Source organism: Cupressus sempervirens, chromosome 4 (assembly GCF_028749045.1).
Source record: "Cupressus sempervirens isolate cs-2001-9-10 chromosome 4, ASM2874904v1, whole genome shotgun sequence".
Lineage (NCBI taxonomy): Eukaryota > Viridiplantae > Streptophyta > Pinopsida > Cupressales > Cupressaceae > Cupressus > Cupressus sempervirens.
Genome location: NC_143121.1, coordinates 102,960,401 through 102,981,307, shown reverse-complemented (window position 1 = coordinate 102,981,307; position 20,907 = coordinate 102,960,401). Strand labels below are relative to the sequence as shown.

The 20,907-nt window shown below is 34.9% G+C and overlaps 1 protein-coding gene across 1 annotated transcript; it reads left to right on the top strand.

The window, feature by feature from the left end:
* The first annotated feature begins 18,300 nt into the window (after positions 1-18,300).
* Positions 18,301-20,507, top strand: LOC149560149 (bidirectional sugar transporter SWEET16-like). Its single transcript, XM_089823556.1, has 6 exons — positions 18,301-18,417; positions 19,035-19,071; positions 19,184-19,400; positions 19,536-19,697; positions 19,929-20,048; positions 20,159-20,507. The coding sequence occupies exons 1-6, from the start codon at positions 18,381-18,383 to the stop codon at positions 20,366-20,368; spliced, it is 783 nt and encodes a 260-aa protein (XP_089679682.1). The 5' UTR covers positions 18,301-18,380; the 3' UTR covers positions 20,369-20,507.
* The last annotated feature ends 400 nt before the right edge of the window (positions 20,508-20,907 follow it).

Below are 20,907 nucleotides of genomic sequence, written 5' to 3'. Positions count from 1 at the left end.
AATCCTCCTTGGTCACTTCTCTCCTCTTCCTTGTATCAAACCCTTTTGTTCTTCAGTATCTAACCTATTACCCTTTCTCTTTATATAGTTTCAAGTAGAGGGGATGTTATAATATGGATCCTCTATCATCACATTTTCCAAACATGGTGTCCTTCTCCTTTATCAGGTGTCTATTGGGATGTATTGGTAGACATCGTCATGTTGTGATTAGTATCCTCATCTCCTTTATACTACCTATAAAAATTTATTGAAAAATATAAAATATTTGTCACTTTTTTCCATAAGTTTTGAAAATAATGTCTGCATGAAGATTGGCTTCATCTACATTAACCTCATAGCTATAAGTGCTAACAAGTGGGTTTTGGGTTCTGCTACCTATAAAATAAAATAAAATTATATCTACTAGAAAACTATATATAATACTTATTATTTTATATGAAACTAAAAGGAATTCTCTCATGAGTATGCATGGTAACATGAAAATTCCTAGAAAGTACTCATTCGCAATAGTATTTAAAGTTTCACCTTGATCCCTTATTAGTTCACATATATGTCTAATTACCAACATGTTCTTTATCCATTCACACTTACCTTTTCTTGGGAACTATTTTTCAATATAAAAGAAGACACACTATTATGGGCCCATACTTCATTATTTTCTTATATCTTTCTTTATCCTCGTCATGGTCTCCAAGAGTTGCATTCTCACCAATTCATGAATGTCATAAATTGCATTATTATTTATAATTTGATAAGTGATGCACACTACACAAATTGATACACAATTTATTCACTCACTATCCTATCTCTCATGTGAAAAAAAAATATATATCAAGACCTCTTCAATATTCTCCACACTCAATTCTCAACAATAATACTTTTATTTAGTTAGATTGGCAACCAAATGAGATGGTATTTTTCTTACTTGTCCATTCATTTCTTTGTGATTAAAATCATGTTACTCTATAAATGATCTTTTATGAAAACTTGTGTGTTTTGTCTAACCTCATATATTGTTCATGCAATTAACTTAGTACCATCCTTATCTAGTCTATATGGAATTCAATGGGGATGTCTACAATGTTATAGGTTAAAACTTTTCCCTATATTTAGTTGTGCTCATCTTTCAAAACTCCATTAATGAATATGTTATCGTAATTATTTGTTACAGTTTAAGCTCTCAATTCCTCCATTGCAATAGTTATAACCTTTAAAATCTTCGATTTATAGAACTCCTAATGATATAGGGGATAGCATTCCAACCATGTCCACTTTTAATCTTTTGTCCACCCGAGGTGTATATACTAGTCTTGATTCTTCTTTTGTACTAATCAAAGCCATCGTATTAGCACTATTTTCCATTATTTCAGATATAAACAATAATTCAAGAGTAATCAAATCTCACATCTTCATGAATAACTAGTTAGGACTAGTGATAAACATGATCATAATTTTCTCACTCAAATCTTAATACCTCTATTTGATTAATTTTTTTATAATGCTTAATTTTATTTTGAGTAGAAAAATTAATTTAAAAGGTATGAAATGAATAAATTCATTTCTATTTATCATCAAAATATGAATATTTCCATCTCTAATTGTTAATCGAGTACCTTTAATAGTGATAAGAATATTATCTTGCAACCATTTATAAATGCTTTATTGATTTCTTCATTTTGTAATGGATATGATATATTACAATTTAATATGATTCAAGACCTTTTTGATTACTCAACACGTAATTACGTTGACATTTAAATTTCACAATAACATTCCTTAGTGTCGTACCTTGTTATTTCATCCTTCTTTTCTATGCTTTAGGGAAAAGTAGATAGGATTATATTGTGTTCTTCCCCTATGTAAATACTCTTCTTAGTTTGAGGATGTGTTCACTACACCTAATGATAATGGATTTTTTGCAAATGACTTTTCTTGTTTCTATTTTTATTCCATCTTTATCCAAGATTTTTTCATTTCATATTTCATATCATAAAGACTTACAGGGTTTCTCATCCTTCCTTTCCACATCCTATTAAGAGACCTATTAATGAGCCTACAATATTTTGCAACATGTCCAACCTTATTGTAGTTAAAACATAGCATAAAAATACAAAGCTATGCCACCTTTTAGCTGATTTATCAAAATGACAGAATTTGTCTATTTATCTAAAAATCAATTTTAATCAAACATATGATCTACACAAATTCATTCTAGCTAACTGATATATGTTCTCACACTTTTCCAATTAGAAATATCTATTAAAAACTTATTTTATACTAGTTTATGTCCAATTACTCAAGAAATAAAATTATTTTATAAAAATAACATTTCAATAACTCATATTATTTTAATGATTTTTTAAATAACATATAAACATCATTTTATAGAGCTCAAAGTTGAGATTAATCTAATATAGACTTTATAGTGTTTTAGTTAGATATAGTATATTGTAATTATAAAAAAATACAATTGCATATTTTAATACTTGAGAAGATGTTTATTTTGAGAAAGAAAAGAATTGTAAATCTTTAAAAATATATATGACATTCTAGAGGATGGAGTCCTCTTTGAAAATGCATAGTTTTCTTTTCGTTAGAATATATTTGTTTTGAAAAATGTAGTGGGAGATGAAAACTATCGATTTCGGGTGAGTTGAAATTTGAATTGTTATAAAAGAGAAAATATAGCTCAAAAGATAATTTTTTCATTTTTATAGATCTAGCATATATGTTACCTATGAAATAATATGAGATCACACTGAAATTTTTTTTTACTTCTACATAGTTTTGTGGTGGGAACCAGATCCCTCATTTCTCAACATTTCTTCGTAACTAAAAAATCATCCTTAAAAATGAGAAAAACTTGTCAATTCTTATTCTATAATTATTAAAAATAATAATCCTAAACTTCATCCATTTCTAATCATTTCATTAATTTTCTTCATTTTCAAAGATTAAATAAAAGCTGATGTTTTATGCCATTGGAGTTGAATAGTTATGCTTTTGTTATTCTATTTTTTTATAAAAGGGTGACATGCAAGTTTGTGCTTTTACCCCATATCACTAGTTGATTGTTTCAAGAATTACTTAACCATGCTCTTAATTTTTAATTTCCTATCAACTATCCTCATTTTACACATTCTAGGAATGTGGGATTGAATTTTCATTTCTTTCTATTAGTATTCATTAGTACAACTACTAACCTAGAAGACTTAGATTTTCTTTCCTTATCTTTGTGTCCATACTTATTGTATTTGTCACAATAAATGTGAAATTTAGTACTATTTCCTTTAAGATTGTATTTACACTTATAGGTATCAAGTCTATACTTAATACAGTTATAACAACATCCTTCAAAATAATTTTGATAGATTTTATTCTACACCCAATCTTTTTGTAGTTGAAACAATGGTTTTGTAAGAGTTCTTATCTTATTTCCCTGTGATTTCCTTTGGACAATTCTAATGCTTCTTTTATTTTATTTTTATGGCTCACTGACCATCTCTACCCTTTATATCCATGATAAGATGAATCATTGGACTTTCTCTAGTTCTTCAATTCTTCAACAAGTTTTTTAAGATCTCATAATATTTTTCTTCATCTTTTAATTTTCCTATTTCTCTATCTACAATTCTCTTTTTAATATCTTATTTTTTTCAAGATCTCATAATATTTTTCTTCATCTTTTAATTTGCCTATTTCTCAATCTATAGTTCCCTTTTTAATATTGTTGGTGTAAATACGTACTTTACTATTTACACTTACTTAAGTTTACTTAGGTTAATGCATTATTTAATTATTTTGCATTATTTTTATTTGTGAGACACTTAGGAGTTTGCACACCTCTTTAGTTGTCATGTTGACAACATAGGAGTATGCAACTCTATTTGAGCACATGGTGTCTACAACACTGATTTGCGTGTCCCACCCTTGTAGGCTTATCCTCTCATCACCGCACTTACTTTCGTGCTTAATGGAGGATAATCCATATTTGGTGGACATGTACTTGGTTGTATGACACATCATGATGCTAACTTCTATGCATTCTAGAAGCTCTCCTGAGGCCTTTATATTCAGGCACTCCTAGTGTACTCTTATGAGCATTAGTTATTGAATACATTGTTATTCTGATCATACTCTCTCCATTTTTGGTCTACAGTTGTGCTTGTGTTTGAGTTCTTAGTTCTTGGGTGAATTTTTCCCTTAGGCAAATTCTTACATGGTACCAGAGAAACTTGGAGACTTTCTCATCACAAGTCGTTCGAGACCTCTTGCTTCATCACCTCAGCCTGAATTCGGAGTGCTGAAGAAATTGGTAGCATCCAGCATCAGATCTGACCTCTCCACTGTGTCTGGAATGCTAAACCGGTGAAAACTGACTATAAGCATGCCTACCTTGGCTGAAAGTCGACTATGAGGCAAATTTATTTTTTGCAAATCGAAACCCGGAGACCCCGATTTGCAAATTGGGTATGATCTAATTTGATCTGATTATTTATATTTTTGGATCTATTATTTTTGAGTATTTTTTGAATTTGTATTTTTGGAATTTTTTATAGTCTAGGCAGAAAAAAAAATTTTGCAATACGGGCTGTCAGATCTCATACTACACATTTGGCGGATTATTTTTTTATTGCAGGTTTTTTAATTTAATATTTTGGGTATACAACCCGCGGCGACCGTACTAGTCTAAGCTCTACAAAAATCACCCAACATTTTCCATCAGCCAGCCACATAAATTTTAGCCTTTACATACTGGCGCCGCCATACCTCTACCAACCCTTGGCAAACTGGCAACCACATAACGGTTAATCCAACTAGAAATTCGGAGGCACGAAAGAACGTTTAGCAGACAACGCAGCATTATTTGAAGTCTGTGGACTCTTCTATATACATAACGTAGAGTCTGCTCTCCCACTCAATGTGGGATAATTCCCACACACTTTGGTGATTTTTTACCATCTACAACGTCAGACAACTGGCATCCGCAAACGAAAAATTGGCTAACACAAATTCAAAATGGGACATCAAAACCTCCATCGCGAAAAGGGAATATATCAGCATCTGCTTTCATATTTCAATGGTTGCTATTTTCAAAAGTCGGCAATGACACGTTTGTTCCCGCCTACTGCAACGTGCCACGCGGTGTAGCCTTGTTCACCTGCACGATGCCATGCGGCACTCAAATTGACGCCCACGCGGATCAACGCCCCATTCCATTGGCCTAGTCACCCTACATGGGGGTGAATCTGCTCCCGCCACACAGTGACACAGACATCTAGTAGGTCGCACTATCAGCAGGACACGTCATCTAACACGACTGAATTTTTCGTACCGACAGTATAGTCCGTACAGTACGGAAGAGACACGTCATCCAGGTGGCCAAATTTTTGCTGATGTCATTATAGGGCATTTTTACAACTACTTTGACGACTGTGTGACTATCAAATTTAGACTCGCAGTTTCTTCTACAAACCCCTCTCCATATTGCTTTTCAATTTGGCAGCCTGACTTTGTGAGCTCCTAACTTGGACAATCAGACTCCGATTCAGGTACAATTTTTTTTGAAATCAGGTAGAATTTCCTAAATTTTCTAGTGGTGGTGTCATTTTCTAGTTTTGGTGCATAGATTTTGCATAAATTGCCTTTTTTGGTGACTGTACCTGCATAATCCTGCATTTTGCAACTTCAGAAGCTCCGTACAGGCACATCTGATCACTTGTTCAGGTTCTTTTTTTTTGAAAGTGTGTATTTTTTCCTCTACTTTCCAGATCTGAAGTCAGATTCTAGAGTTGTGTGGACCAATTTCTCACTTTTAGAATTAGGCCTTCTTTGGCATTGTAAAGCTTTGATTCTTTTTCAGAATTGTTGTAAAACTAAGCTAAAGTGCTTAAGTGACAGATTTCAGCCTTATAAGGTAGCTGTAAAAGAAAAATCAAAAAGTTGACTTTGTTCATTTTGACAAGTGGCTCATTGTAAACACACTACTTATAAAGTGCCAAAGCATCTCTTTTGGGGGGGTCTTTTGATTGATGAAAAGGGGGGGGTGTAATTTGTTTCTTGTGTCTCCATTTTGTGCTCTTTTCATTTCTACATCATGGGTTTTAAATGTCCTCCTCTAACTTCATGCAACTATTCTACATGGAAAGATATTGCATGGAGTAGATTAATGGAAAATGATATAGTTTATATGTTGATGGTACTATTACCAAACCTATTGATGCTAAAGAACTCATTGATTGGACAAATCTAGACCGACAAGCTTTAGGTGTAATTAGGAGTTGTGTACATGGGGATCTTCTCTTTCACATTAAAAATTGTTCAGAATCTAAGAAAGCTTGGGATAAACTTGAACAGTTGTATGGTAAAGTGGATGAAGAAAAGGGATTTCAGATTGAGGATGATCTACTTCTCTTAGATCCTAAGAATTATGACACAATTCAGGATTATATCATCATAGTCAATGAGTATAGGGCACTTGTTAAAGATTGTGGAAATCCCATTAAGGATGATAGGTTGATACATCACATCCTAAAGAAGCTACCTTTATAGTATGCCAACTTTGTTTCAATTTTTAATACTAACAAGTTAACCATGGGATCTGGTTACTAGAAGCCTTCCTTTGATGGATTTGCAGACATGTTGATTATTGAACAATCTCACTTGGTGGATTTTGGACTTCTCAAGTTATCTAAGACCAAAGCCTTGGTGGCTAGTGATGATTCCAAATCTAGTCAAGGGGGAAAAAGCAACAACAAGAAGAAGCAGTGGAAGCAGAAAACACAATCTGAGACACAACATGACTCCTCTCAACAAGGTGGTTCTTCTTCAAACAAGAAGGGAAGTAATGAAAAGAAGGACAAACTCTTTTGTGCATACTGCAAAAAGCCAAATCATGATGAGCATCATTGCAAAACAAAAAGAATCGATGAGTTAGAAAATCTACTCAAGAAGAATAAGATTCAAGTGCCAGGTACTTCCAAGGATTCAACTCCTAACTCTTCAAAGGGTAAAGGTCAAGCACTTATGGCCAACACAAATTCTTCTTCAGAATGGATACTTGACTCAGGTGCCTCTTACCACAAGTGTTCTTCAAAGCAAGACTTTTCTTCATTGAAGCAATCAAAGGTGCCAGACATCTTTGTAGGAGATGATGCTAAAATGGAAGTTGAAGGGAAAGGACATGTTGAAATGGAAGATGGGGAATTCAAATATGTTCTCTACGTTCCAAATCTAAGCTCCAATCTACTATCAGTTTACCAAATCACTCACCTTGGAGATGGTCATAAGGTTGAGTTCCTTCCAGATTCAGTGATGGTGCGAAGTCTCAAAGATGATTCATTGGTAGCAGTAGGGAAAGTCAATGATGACAAGAGGTTATACTCCTTCTCCCACTTTGTGCCTAAGAGTCCTTCCCAAGCCTTGTTAACTCACTCTACTTCAAAAAACAACTTATGGCATGAGCGATTTGGTCACCTTGACTTCTGCTCTCTTCAGCAACTTTGCTCACAACGCATGGTCAAAGGTCTACCCAATATCAAATTTTCTAAGGGGGAGTGTTCATCTTGTTCAATGGATATGCATCTCAAGGAGAAGCATGATAAATGTAAGGAAACTTGGCAATAAAGAATATAACTGTTTCCACATAACCCATAATAAATAGGAAATAAACACAGAATTTAAATCCACATGCAAGAGAATAGCCAACATACCCACAAAATTGTGACACAAGATTTACCCTGGGAAACCCTTATTGAGGGAAAAACCCAACCTCCAAAAGCATCCATCATCATGTATTATTCAGCAAAAAATACCATTTCCATACAACCATGGAAGCCTTCATGGCCATAGCCACAACTGAGCAAACTATGTGAACAAGCATGAATCCACATATCCCATGCCATGCTTTCAACCTTCACAAATGCTCCCTTGGCTAACCTGTCAAGCCTTGTCCCACTCGACTCTTGCTTTTTTGTCTTCTCCTTGTCACTCCGTTTTCTCTCTATATAAAAACTACCCTTGTGGTTGCTTATATAGTAGCAAGTCCCACAAAACCACCAAGTGGTATTACATAAACCATGTGCTAAAACCATGTGCTACCTAACCCACTGACCCACATTTAATATTGGGCATTTAATTCTTTTCCCCAATATTAAATAATTACATGAAATATTTTCACAATGTTACAATACAACTCATCAAGAATATTCCATGGGAATCTTTACATGTTGCACATCCATCTAGATACAACATTACATAAAAAAATAAAATAATAAAATAACAATATTATGCAATGTGTGCAACACCCATTATCTCAACAATCTCCCACTTGTTGTATACATTGCATAGGGTCAATCCGTAGCCACATAAATGAACAAGGGAACAATCCCTCCTAGCACATCCACCATCATAGATCAAAATACACCAAGTTCTCCATCCTGGTACCCGCAACAAAATCAAAGTATCTAGCATCTCGAATATGAATGATCTCACCTCCTATTATGCCACTCCCACTGGACATACATAGAAGCCATCCAAAGAGAAAACCACCCAACCTGTCGCATTAGAAGATCATAAAATCCTGTACCAACTGAAATTCCAAGCACAAATAACCTGATCCAAAGGTAATCACATGTATCCGTAGTTGTCAAAATATCCATAGCTGAAATAGCACCCACAACAAGTGCCAAACCCATCCAACTATCCATACCTCAAAGGTATAACAAGTGAATCTCATATCACCGACATATCCAATCTATAACCTGCAATCACAAGCCTCAAGAGCAATACCTACCACATATATACCAAGAAGCTCCCACTGCAAAAGATAATGTCAAATCTATAACCAATCCACTCAACACAGCTCAGAGAAGTGAATCCATGTAGTATCAAGGACATCCACAATACATAAAATGATATCCTGCAAGAACAACTCTCATAACAAGTCTCCAATAGTCTCTCAAGTTTTACCACAACCAACAAAGGAAAGAGATAAAGAAATAACCATGTCATCTCTCACATGACATACATGAGCACAAACCAGTGATCAAAATCTCCAATCAATCTCAAATCCAATGTAGGAAAAATTGAACATCCAAGAAGATAACCAAGACCGGAGAAACCAGGAAAATCATAACATGTATCATGTCCTTCTACACACACCTCTAGATGTAAATTGTGCAAGTATGATCTCCTCCATAAAACCCCAACAAGAAGCCTCAACAACACCCAAACCATACCATATAACTCATTATGGATGTAAGCTTCTCACAAGAAGATCAAACTCAATAAACCCATTCCTAAACCAAGGAATAACCATTCCTAATCCAAGGAAAATACCCAATATAAAACCATCTCCCAAACTTAACCAACATAACAACATATGCACATGGAGATAACCAATGCTAAACCATCTCTCAAATGAACCCTCCAGAACTAACTCATGTACCATAGCTCAAGATCCATATCCATGAAAGACAAGCATAAATATAATGCAACTGAGAGAAACAATGGGCTATACCTCTCAAGTAGCAAACTGTCGAGTAGACCAAGAGTGGGGAATGAGAATGCTCATCAAGATACCCAAGTCTCCAACCAAGACTCATCTAAGAACAATCTCCTCTTAAGTCCATATCAGGTGACTGCCCCTCGGACTTCCTGCTGAAACCATCAACCATCCCAACAAATACTTCTCTAATCCAAGAGAAATCAGCATCACCACCGTCTCTAAGTATCCATGAGCACCTGTAACCAATCAATCCACACCAACTCCAAATGCAACATAGCAATATCATGAAGTATCCAGCTTATGATCAGTGTACTCAATACCAAGAAACTAAACCAAGATCAATGTCAAAGTTCCAACCATGGCCTCAGGAACATAAACATGACAACATGATCTTACCATCTCAACTAAAGAGATAACATGCTCCACATGAACATACTATAACATGTCACAACTCTAAACGCGTATCAAGAGTATACCATGACATAATAATGAAACCATCCTCATACCAAGGATAACATGCCAAATAAAAGCATAAACCACACCTTTGCCAAGAACCCTATGAGTCCTCAAGATGCAACCATCTCCACAAACCATGAAGAAAACCATCTCCACATACCAGGAAGAACCATCTCCACACACCATGAAGATAACCAAGAACTCCATGAGTCCTCAAGATCTAACCATCTTCACACACCATGAAGATAACAAGTGCACCATGCAAATGTCAAAGATGCTTCTGCAGCAACAGGATCTAAGACAAACCTCGAACATCTGCAAACACTCAATAAATATATCAATGCCAAAAAAACTCCCACTCAACCGTGGTACCAAGTCACCTATGGCATCATAAAATCCATCTCCTACTTGAAGATCCAAACCAAACCAGGAACTAATCCTGCACTGTCACCCCATCACTGTCACAAGCTCCCACTAAACCGTGTATCCAAGCTATCCATGACATCATGATGAAAAAACCATCTTCTAACCATGAGAACCAACCAAGGCATCAAACCATTAAAGAACTCAAAGTGCACATCATGAGCTCCTCAAAAGAAACTAAATAACCATGATCCTCAACCAAGAAGATATACCACCATAACCAAATCGAAAAATCCAAGCTAATGAACATCAAGGATGTACCTGTATAACCAATCATGTCATGCCAAAAAAATTCATGACACCATGATCACATCCATGAACTAAGCATCTGGCTCTCAATATGTCCAACCTGTCAGCATAGTCAACCACAATCCTCTGCCATGACTGTACCTGGTAACAACATCTCATCCCTTCTACATGAAGAAAAATAGTAAACCATGTGACTTAGGGCATAGACAACCCAAATCCAAGCCACCAATTTGAATATGCATCAATAATGAAAGATCAATGGGCAAAGACAACCCATAACCAAGCTATAAATGCAACCTGTAAGTATAGACCTCTTACAACACTGCACAACTTGTAGATCCAACAAGTCATCATGCATATCCAAACCAAACACTGATAACCATATCATCATGAGACCAAACTTGAGTATACAATGACATCAAAACTTAAATCTCCAATGCCATAAACTCACAATGTTACCATAGTCAAAATATATCTATAAGCTATTCAGATAAATATATCACCAAATAAATTATGCCAAACTTGCACCAAATCTAAACCAATCTGTAGAGCTCTCCAAGAGCTTTCCGTTGACTACTCGAAGTCCAAAATCTGACTCTGTATGCCCAAGTTATGCCCTAATCCGTGCTCAAAATAAATAACATCTGACTTTAGGGCTCTTAAAACCTAAAAAAGTTTCAAAATCACATAACCAAACCTACACCATCTTGTAGTGCTCTGAATTAGCTTTCCAACGCCTATAAGAACTCTGAAATCCGATATCCTGAGAGAAAGTTATGGCCGTTTTACTAAGACAGTCTTTTTACCATTTTCAGTACGATTTTTCATTTTTTATTTTTTTCAATGACGAAAATTTTGACGGGATTAAATTTGACGGCCATCATGGGCTGAAAACAAAAAACTCTTTCATTTCCTCTGAACATGGCCAAACTAGGGCATATTATATATCAAATTTTATGGAAATGTCGACCCGGATCCAATGGTGAAGTCTGTTTTTACCCAGGAGGTCATTTCTACAAGCTACCCCCCAAAACCCTCATTTAAATGAAACATCCGAAAAATCTTTTTATCCAACAATTTCACATGCCCAAATATTTTAATATCCCATTATAACAGCAAACCCAAAACCCTTAGATCTGCAATAAATCATTCATATATCTTGCCCTTTTCTTTTATCCTCTCATGCATTCCCATGGATTAAATTTAGGGTTACAAACAATAAAACCATAGCTCTGATACCACTTGTAAGGAAACTTGGGAATAAAGAATATAACTGTTTCCACATAACCCATAATAGATCTGAAATAAACACGGAATTAAAATCCACATGCAAGAGAATAGACAACATACCCACAAAATTGTGACACAAGATATACCCTGAGAAACCCTCATTGAGGGAAAAACCCAACCTCCAAAAGCATCCATCATCATGTATTATTCAACAAAAAATACCATTGCCATACAACCATGGAAGCCTTCATGGCCATAGCCACAACCGAGCAAACTATGTGAACAAGCATGAATCCACACATCCCATGCCATGCTTTCAACCTTCACAAATGCTCCCTTGGCTAACCTGTCAAGCCTTGTCTCGCTCGACTCTTGCTTTTTTGTCTTCTCCTTGTCACTCCTTTTTCTCTCTATATAAAAACTACCCTTGTGGTTGCTTATATAGTAGCAAGTCCCACAAAACCACCAAGTGGTATTACATAAACCATGTGCTAAAACCATGTGCTACCTAACCCACTGACCCCACATTTAATATTGGGCATTTAATTATTCTCCCCAATATTAAATAATTACATAAAATATTTTCACAATGTTACAATACAACTCATCAAGAATATTCCATGGGAATCTTTACATGTTGCACGTCCATCTAGATAAAACATTACATAATAAAATAAAATAATAAAATAACAATATTATGCAATGTGTGCAACACCCATTATCTCAACAATAAAGGGAAGTCTTCTCAAGCTCTAGTTGTTCTTCAGCTAGTTCACATGGTATTAGTAGGACCATTTGCAGTGACTTCAGTCAGCCAAGGCCACTACATACTCGCATTTGTTGATGACTTTTCAAGATTCACTTGGGTCTTCTTCCTTCATCATAAGAATGAAGTAGTTCATAAGCTTCAAGAGTTCAAGACTCGTGTTGAACACAAGTCAAGGAAAGTCATCAAAGTATTAAGAGTGGACAATGAGAACAGATATGTTGACAGAAGACTTAAGAACTTTTGCAAAATTGAAGGGATTGATCTTCAGAACTCACCAGCATTCAGTCCGCACAAGACAGATGTTGTAGCTATGAGTATTAGGACTCTCAAGACCATGGCAAGTTGCATGATAAAGGCCAAGTCTCTCGATCCTACACTTGAAGTTGAAGCCATTAGCAGTGCTACTCACATACTTAATAGGTCTCCTCATCCAGCCTTAGATGGCAAGACTCTTTTTGAGGCATGGTGCAGAAGAAAACTAGTTGTGAGTCACCTTAGAGTCTTCGGTTGTCCAGCATGGGAAAACCTTTCTTCCAAGAGTTGCAAGGCACCGACACCTAGGCCTTGTACCTTTATTGGTTATGAGGATAGTGTGAAGGCTTACAGACTAATGGATCCAGAGACTCATGAGATTTTTATGGAGAAGGATGTTCACTTTGAGGAAAGTTCTTTGAGCTTATCCTCTACTCCTCTCCAAACATCATACACAGTGGGAAACTGATAGTGACACCAGCGATAGTGCTTCAACAGGTTCACACACGTGGGTTTCTATCGACAGTTGCAGTGAGAGGTCACATCATTCTAGTCCACGTGCTTATATTACCACAGAGAAAGGTCCATCTCAGCATGGTACATCTCATCTTCCAGCTCCAGCTTCAGTTTTACTTGGGAGACAGACTTGAGGACTTACATCTTCTCATTGATGATGATACTTCTACAGTTGTTGTGAGGGCTCACTCTGACCCTCATGTCCATTCTCTACATGATCAATCTATACAGGTTGGCATGATTGTGGATCCTTATGAATAGCAATTAGTGAAGGTCTCTTTGTCCGTTGAGGAGATAGATGGTTCAGTGGAACAGGTTCAACAAACATTTTTGACAGATCTGCACTCATTCTTTTCAGCACAGTTGGAAGGGGTGAACTTCAGCATCAGTACAGGGATACTTGAGCAGGTTTCAGGGCCACCATACATCTTCAAGATTGTACCTTGTGCATTGTTTCTTTCTAAGGGGAGGAACACCATTCTGCATTCTTGGACCAACTTCTTCATCAGAGTAGCTTTCACCTGTTGGCATTCTTCTTTTGGGGGGGGAGCCTATTCTGTCTCTCTTCCTTCTCTCATTCTCTTATGTATATACTTGATGTATGTCATAATGGGGGGGTCTTGATTACTCTATCCATCACTGCATCCTCTCTTATCTCTCTGTTTTGGGGAGGGTTTTTCCCATGAGGTTTTCCCCCTCTCCTCGCTTTATGCGAGATTGCATTTCATTATGTACATGGGTACCTAACATGGCCTAGTAGCCAGGACCCATTATGCATCTTCATCCTAGTTCGTAAGCTTAAGGGCATTCCCCTAAGTTGCACTTAACGGGGGGTGTTGGTGTAAATATGTACTTTACTATTTACACTTACTTAAGTTTACATAGGTTAATGCATTATTTAATTATTTTGCATTATTTTTATTTGTGAGACACTTAGGAGTTTGCACACCTCTTTAGTTTTCATGTTGACAACACAGGAGTATTCAACTCTATTTGAGCACATGGTGTCTACAACACTAATTTGCATGTCCCACCCTTGTAGGCTTATCCTCTCATCACCACACTTACTTCTGTTCTTAATGGAGGATAATCCATATTTGTTGGACATGTGCTTGGTTGTATGACACATCATGATGCTAACTTCTATGCATTCTAGAAGATGTCCAGAGGCCTTTATATTCAGGCACTCCTAGTGTACTCTTATGAGCATCAGTTATTGAATACATTGTTATTCTGATCATACTCTCTCCATTTTTGGTCTACAGTTGTGCTTGTGTTTGAGTTCTTAGTTCTTGGGTGAATTTTTCCCTTAGGCAAATTCTTACAAATATCTTATTTTTCTCTTTCAATCATAAGTTTTCATCTTCCATCTCTTGAGTCACCATATTCTTTTCATAAAGGTGTGTATGCATGATAACACTCTCCCATGATTTATTAATGATTTCTTCATCCTTTTCATGCAAATAATTTTCAACATTCCTCTTACATATTTAACAAGTTTCTTAACATTTTTAGTGGCTCTTTTTTCATCTCAATCTTCACATTTTCTTATTGACTAACTTACTAATTCCCTTTTTAGGTTTTCAAAATTTTCTATTAGCTTTTCAGTTTTCTTAATTAGTTCCTAAATATCATTTTTACATTCTTTTCAAATAGAACATTCTAATAAAACTCTCCATGTGTTTAATGTAATTATGACTTCAATTCAGCTCCATAGTAAGTTTCTTTATTATTGCAATGGATATGCTCTTATTTCTTTGTATACCATTCATACTTATACCACTTTATCAAGATCTTTTTCATAATTGTACCTCTCCATGATTGTATGTATTTCCCTCAACCTTTATGCCTCAATATAAAGAGAATCAACAAGCTGATACTAATGATTATGATTTAGAGGAACTCATAGGGTGGGATGAGAGAGATGGTATAATGAATTAGTACAACTAGCTGATTCCCATCTTTAACTATTGTCCTATAAAACTAGAATGATAACTTTTGGATTACTAAGCATATACATGCTAGTAGCATATAAAGGATAATAAAATTATGTACCACCACATTCATATGACTCATGCCACAATGATTTTGGTCTAGCATGAACCCTTAGTTAGAAGGTAAAAAACACTTTGATAATGGTAGCCATTAATATTCACTACTCTAGTAAATGAGTTGCTTGGTTAAGAGAATAAAACTACCATTTTTAAGGGTTCAACCTTTTAGGAGTCACATTCTATCTAGCTATAAGGTCAAGTAAACATACTAATATCTATCTTTTTAAGAATTCACAAAATTGTGTTAAGAGTCTACCATGTTAGGAGACATATAGCTTTGAACCTATTTAGAGGTCATTCAATCTAGGTATTTATTGATTATAAGTAGTAGCAAAAAAATATGTCTCTAATTTTTATGAAACTCCTTTCTTGTTTGGTCCCTAATGATATTTGATCCAAATTTGTTACATTATACACATCTCTTCTTTGTATATTGATCACAATTTCTAGATCACTCTCTTAAACTAGCTTTCACAAATCATCTCTCTCATTGATTTCTTCTTCTCTTCATAGTTGACCATTCTCTTATACTATTTTTTATGCTAAAGATACTATATATTTACCTTTGATTTTTTTTCCTCTTAACCTAAACCCTTCATTAGAAATTCATGTTTCCCTCTCTATTTTTTCAAACATTTTATGAATCTTGGTGATTAGATTTGAGTGGGTTGTCTTTCCTTTCTATTTGGTAATCCACCACTTAACATAGTGATAGGTAACATTTATAGGCATTCATAATCTTCACTATCTAGATTCACATTGTCCAATGTAATTTTTCTATCTGATTTTAACCTTTTCATTTACCTTTATGCACATGTTGTTCACACTTTAGCATATAAGCATCAATCAATATAATATTCACCAATTGTGAGAAGTGTCTATCCTTTTCCTTTGTAACCTCAATGACTAACTTGTTTCTCAACCAATGAATGATTTCCATTAGTGACAATCATCTTATGATCCTATACCATGCCAATTGTCATCTCTCTCTCTCTCTCTCTCTCTCTCTCTCTCTCTCTCTCTATATATATATATATATATATATATATATATATATATATATATATATATATATATATATATATATATATATATATATATGTATGTATGTATGTATGTATGTATGTATGTATGTATGTATGTATGTATGTATGTATGTATGTATGTATGTGTATGTTATATATATATATATATATATATATATAGATAGATAGATAGATAGACACACACACACACACACAAAAAAAAAAAGAAGTAAGCATAATAGAAAAGAAACAAGTCAAAGTGTTTCACAATTTGAAAGTTATTGCATTTTTAAGTTTTTGAAGACCTTATAAAATCTTGAAAGATGAATTTAGGGCACTAAAAGGTCTAAAATGACTCAAATCAATTTAGAGATAGTAATATCTAGCCCGTAAAACTATATAGAGAACTCAAAAAGCTTTGGGTCAATACAATCAATCATAGTCCAAAATGTCAAATGTAACTTTAATTCTTAGACCTAAATCTAAAGTAGGCTATTTAAGGGTGGTCATAGTTGTGAAAAGGTAGTTTTTTGGTATTGTGAAAAAGATTTTTCTCGAGAATCAAATAATATTGTGGCCAGTAGGGCATATAGTTAGGTCTAGCTAGATTGCAATGAATGTAATAACTTCTTATTTTATACATTAAGAAAACAATATTGTAATATTTATTTATGTCTTGGGTTGTGTTCTTAAGGAAGAGTCCAAACTATATATAGACTAATAAGGAGTCTAGTACAAATTATGATTACAAAGTTCACATGACCTTAGTAATCCTAAGCATATATTAAAAAGTGGACCTAAGACATTCTATAATAACCTCTAATCTATTGATGTGTAGTTAATAATAGGTATTAGCAAAACATAAAGAATTTTCTTTCTCTTCACTAAAAGATAAGAACACTTGAATGCTGCACTTGAAAAACAGAAAAAAAAAGAAATTAAATAAGCAAACACCAAAAGTAAGAAGCAGCTCTTGAAAAAATGAAACTTAGTACTATTTCTCGCTTTTGATCTATAAATCAATAGTGTGCGATGTGACGAAAAATTATTATGATAACTAGCTATGTATTTTTCCTTACAGAATGTGGACTAAAAATTTTACAGATTAGACCTGCATAACTGAACTTGGTGGAGATTTGTGGGAAGGTTTTTACCAGATAGAAATATTATAACTTCAATTTGTTCACTTGTCTACATAACAAAGGAAATTGCGGTGGCAGATCCTTTCTTTTTCTTTTTAATATATGGTACCAAATATTTCGATTTCTATCATAAACACTCTTATTGGCACGGAACCTACGTGCTCTAGAGTGATTGTTCGAATGGAGAAATAAAGCGAGCTTTCGTAGTAAAACGTGCAAAGATGATGTACATACATGTAGACACTTTTATGTTTTAGTCTCACAATCATTCAGAGTGATCTGTATGCCACACATTGTATCTACTGTAGAACGTCATTTTTCACGAGGAATTTTCTATTTTGTCTTTCTATGGTGCTTCCTGCGAATCTGTTCGTGTTGGATACGAATCCTAGATATATTATGAAACTTTGCTATATAAATCTACAGAAATGGACTGAAATGAATGATAACCTGAGCAGAACATAGGAAAAATCATACTTATATCACAAGTTGACAGTAAGAATTGTATTGAGCTGATTCCCATTAACTCTTGATGTGGAAAGCTCAATGCAAGTTGGTCACTAGCGAGGAATGAATTTAAAATATTAGTTATTCCTTCCTACATCTCAAGTTGATGTCTGATTATTGAAGGCCTCTATAAAAGGAGCTGAAAAATTCCATGCTCTTCAGAGTTTCATCTACTACTTCTTGCGCTGATTTCAGTCAGCGTTAGATATTTTTCTTTTCATTACTGTAGACAGTATCTTGTTTCGTTCAATGGCTTTTTCTCTGCTACTTGTGGTGGGAATCATTGGTATGACATTTACATCTCTACTTTATGAAGTACAATAATGATAATATGGGTCGTTTAGGTTTCTGAACATTTTTCTGTGCTATTTCCAATTCATGACATTATAATTAGGATCACAATATGAGATATAGTTCTATATATGACCGCAGTACAATTTGTAACTATTTTGGGTTTGTGTTAGATGACATGATCGTTGTTAGAACCAAGTTTGATAGATCGCATATGTAAGATATAGATAGATTTGTACTCAATTTTAGTCGGAAAATAATAGGTCAGGCTATTGGGTTTTGCATTCGTGCAATTTCACTCACAAAAGAAAGCAAATAGGTCACTTCTAATAAATATTTGGCCATTGATTTTTGTGTAAATTTTGTATGCAATTTTGTATGCCCATGTATTGTTGCGTATTTTTAGGAGTGTTCCTCTTTTATGCGCACTAGGTTTTATCATACGGTGTTCTTGTTGTCATTGTAGGAATTGTTAGACATTTGTATCTAGTTTAAGATTTTGTTTGGATGGCCAAGAGTTTTGCGTTTAGTAGGATTTGTATAAGATGGAAGCTGATGCGTAAAGTAAATCAGATCACCGTGATTAATGTCTTACTGTGATCTGCGATGCAGGAAATATAACTTCACTGGCACTTTTCCTGTCACCTATGTAAGTACTGTTTACATCAGATTTCTCTTTGTCAACAACTTTGATATCAGCATTCTTCTTGTTGCCTAACACTCAACTAAAAATATATAAGTATTGCATTTGGAAATTGCAGGAAGACATTCTGGACGATATACAAGGTCAAGTCTACACAAGAGTTTTCAGGACTTCCATATGTGTGTACCTTGTTCAACTGTTGTCTTTGGCTACTCTACGGAGCTCCATTTGTTAAGCCGCACAGCACTTTGCTGCTCACCATCAATGGCGCAGGCTTTGTTTTGGAGATATTTTATCTTTTGTCCTTTCTGACATTTGCTCCTAAGAAAGCGAAGGTAACTCATAAGTCAAGCTATATGGAGTTTTTAAGTGAAGATCATTTGGTGGCTACATGATTTGATAAGCCTTGTGATTGTAAGATGACATAGTTGTAATTTTTCTGACATTGATTATTTCAATTTATTTGCCAGGTGAAAACAGTTCGGTTAGCCATAGCAATGGGAGTTGCTTTTGTCATTGTAGTTGTCGTAACAATCTCTGCACTGCACAGATACAATGTTAGGCAGTTACTTGTTGGCACTTTAGGCGTGGTCCTTTCCGTTGTTATGTACGCCTCCCCATTATCTGTAGTGGTGAGTTTTGAATCTTCTCTTCTCCTTAATGCACTGATAAGAAAACAGTATACAAGTATAAATACAATTGCTACCCAAAAGCAGTAAATAAACCCTAAAATGTAATATACACCCGTAGATTAAAATATTGAGAAAAATATGTTCTCTACCCAAAACTGAGAAACCTTAAGTTAATCAGCAGACGAATTCATCCTTTCATATTAATGATGGATTCGCGTTTTCTAATTGCAGGGGGACGTTATCAGGACAAAAAGTGTAAAGTACATGCCATTTTTGGTCTCTCTGTTCAGCACTCTGAATGCACTTGTCTGGTCTGCATACTCTGTAATGTGCAGGGATATATTTATATTGGTTAGTTTATCTGTTTTCCTAGTACCACTATTTAGCACTGTTTCCTGCGTCCAGTTTTTCGTCAAGGAGTATTGATCGTGTTTCTGAATAAGTTATTCTTTTATTTGCAGGTGCCAAATGGAATCGGTTTCCTTTTAGGGGTAACTCAACTTGTAGTCTACCTCATTTATAGAAGCTCAGAGTCTGTTTTACCCGTTTCTCTTGAAATTAGCGAACTTCCCGAAACAAAAAAGATAGATGATGCAACACATATGCCTATTCGTATAATTGAGGTGGACGCCTCAAATGTTGTCATAGTTGCTTCCGTGAATCAAGTTTGATTTCATTCCCATTGATCCATAAATAGCACGATTTAAACCATTCAGTCACAATTTAATTGTGTATAATCTCTTATCAAGGATCATAGAATTTGATCGGAAATGTTGAGATAAATAAAACAAAGTGCCTCGTAATGTACTATTTCCTTCGCAGTGCAATTCAATAAATTCGTTAAAGTTTCATGGTTGTGTCAGTATACATTGATTGTGTACTTCTATTCTTGAGATAGAACAGTAATTTGTATATCAAACCAATCAAAATATACTAATCGTTAGTGCTTTAGGTAGGAGATGTCTGAAACCTAAGCACTAAACTAACAATATAACAGTACAATTCCACGTCCATAAAAAGTTGTAAAGCAGGCAAGGAGACCATAAAGTAATCAACGCTAACTAGATACTCACGGTAAATGCGCCACGCGTGCAGACACCATTAGTCATCAAACGTATCAAAAGGATTATAAACGGCATTACCAATAAGAATTATGAAGTAAAATGCTCAGCGGGCAACAAGGCATATACGCTTTCTCTTTTTTTCTTCT

What these genes read in the sequence shown, in the direction of transcription:
- LOC149560149 (XM_089823556.1), top strand. Translation starts at nt 18,381, where the DNA reads ATGGCTTTTTCTCTGCTACTTGTGGTGGGAATCATTG. An exon ending in ACTTGTGGTGGGAATCATTG is followed by an intron (nt 18,418 to 19,034) that starts GTATGACATTTA and finishes TCTGCGATGCAG; the next exon opens with GAAATATAACTTCACTGGCA. An exon ending in CCTCCCCATTATCTGTAGTG is followed by an intron (nt 19,698 to 19,928) that starts GTGAGTTTTGAA and finishes TTCTAATTGCAG; the next exon opens with GGGGACGTTATCAGGACAAA.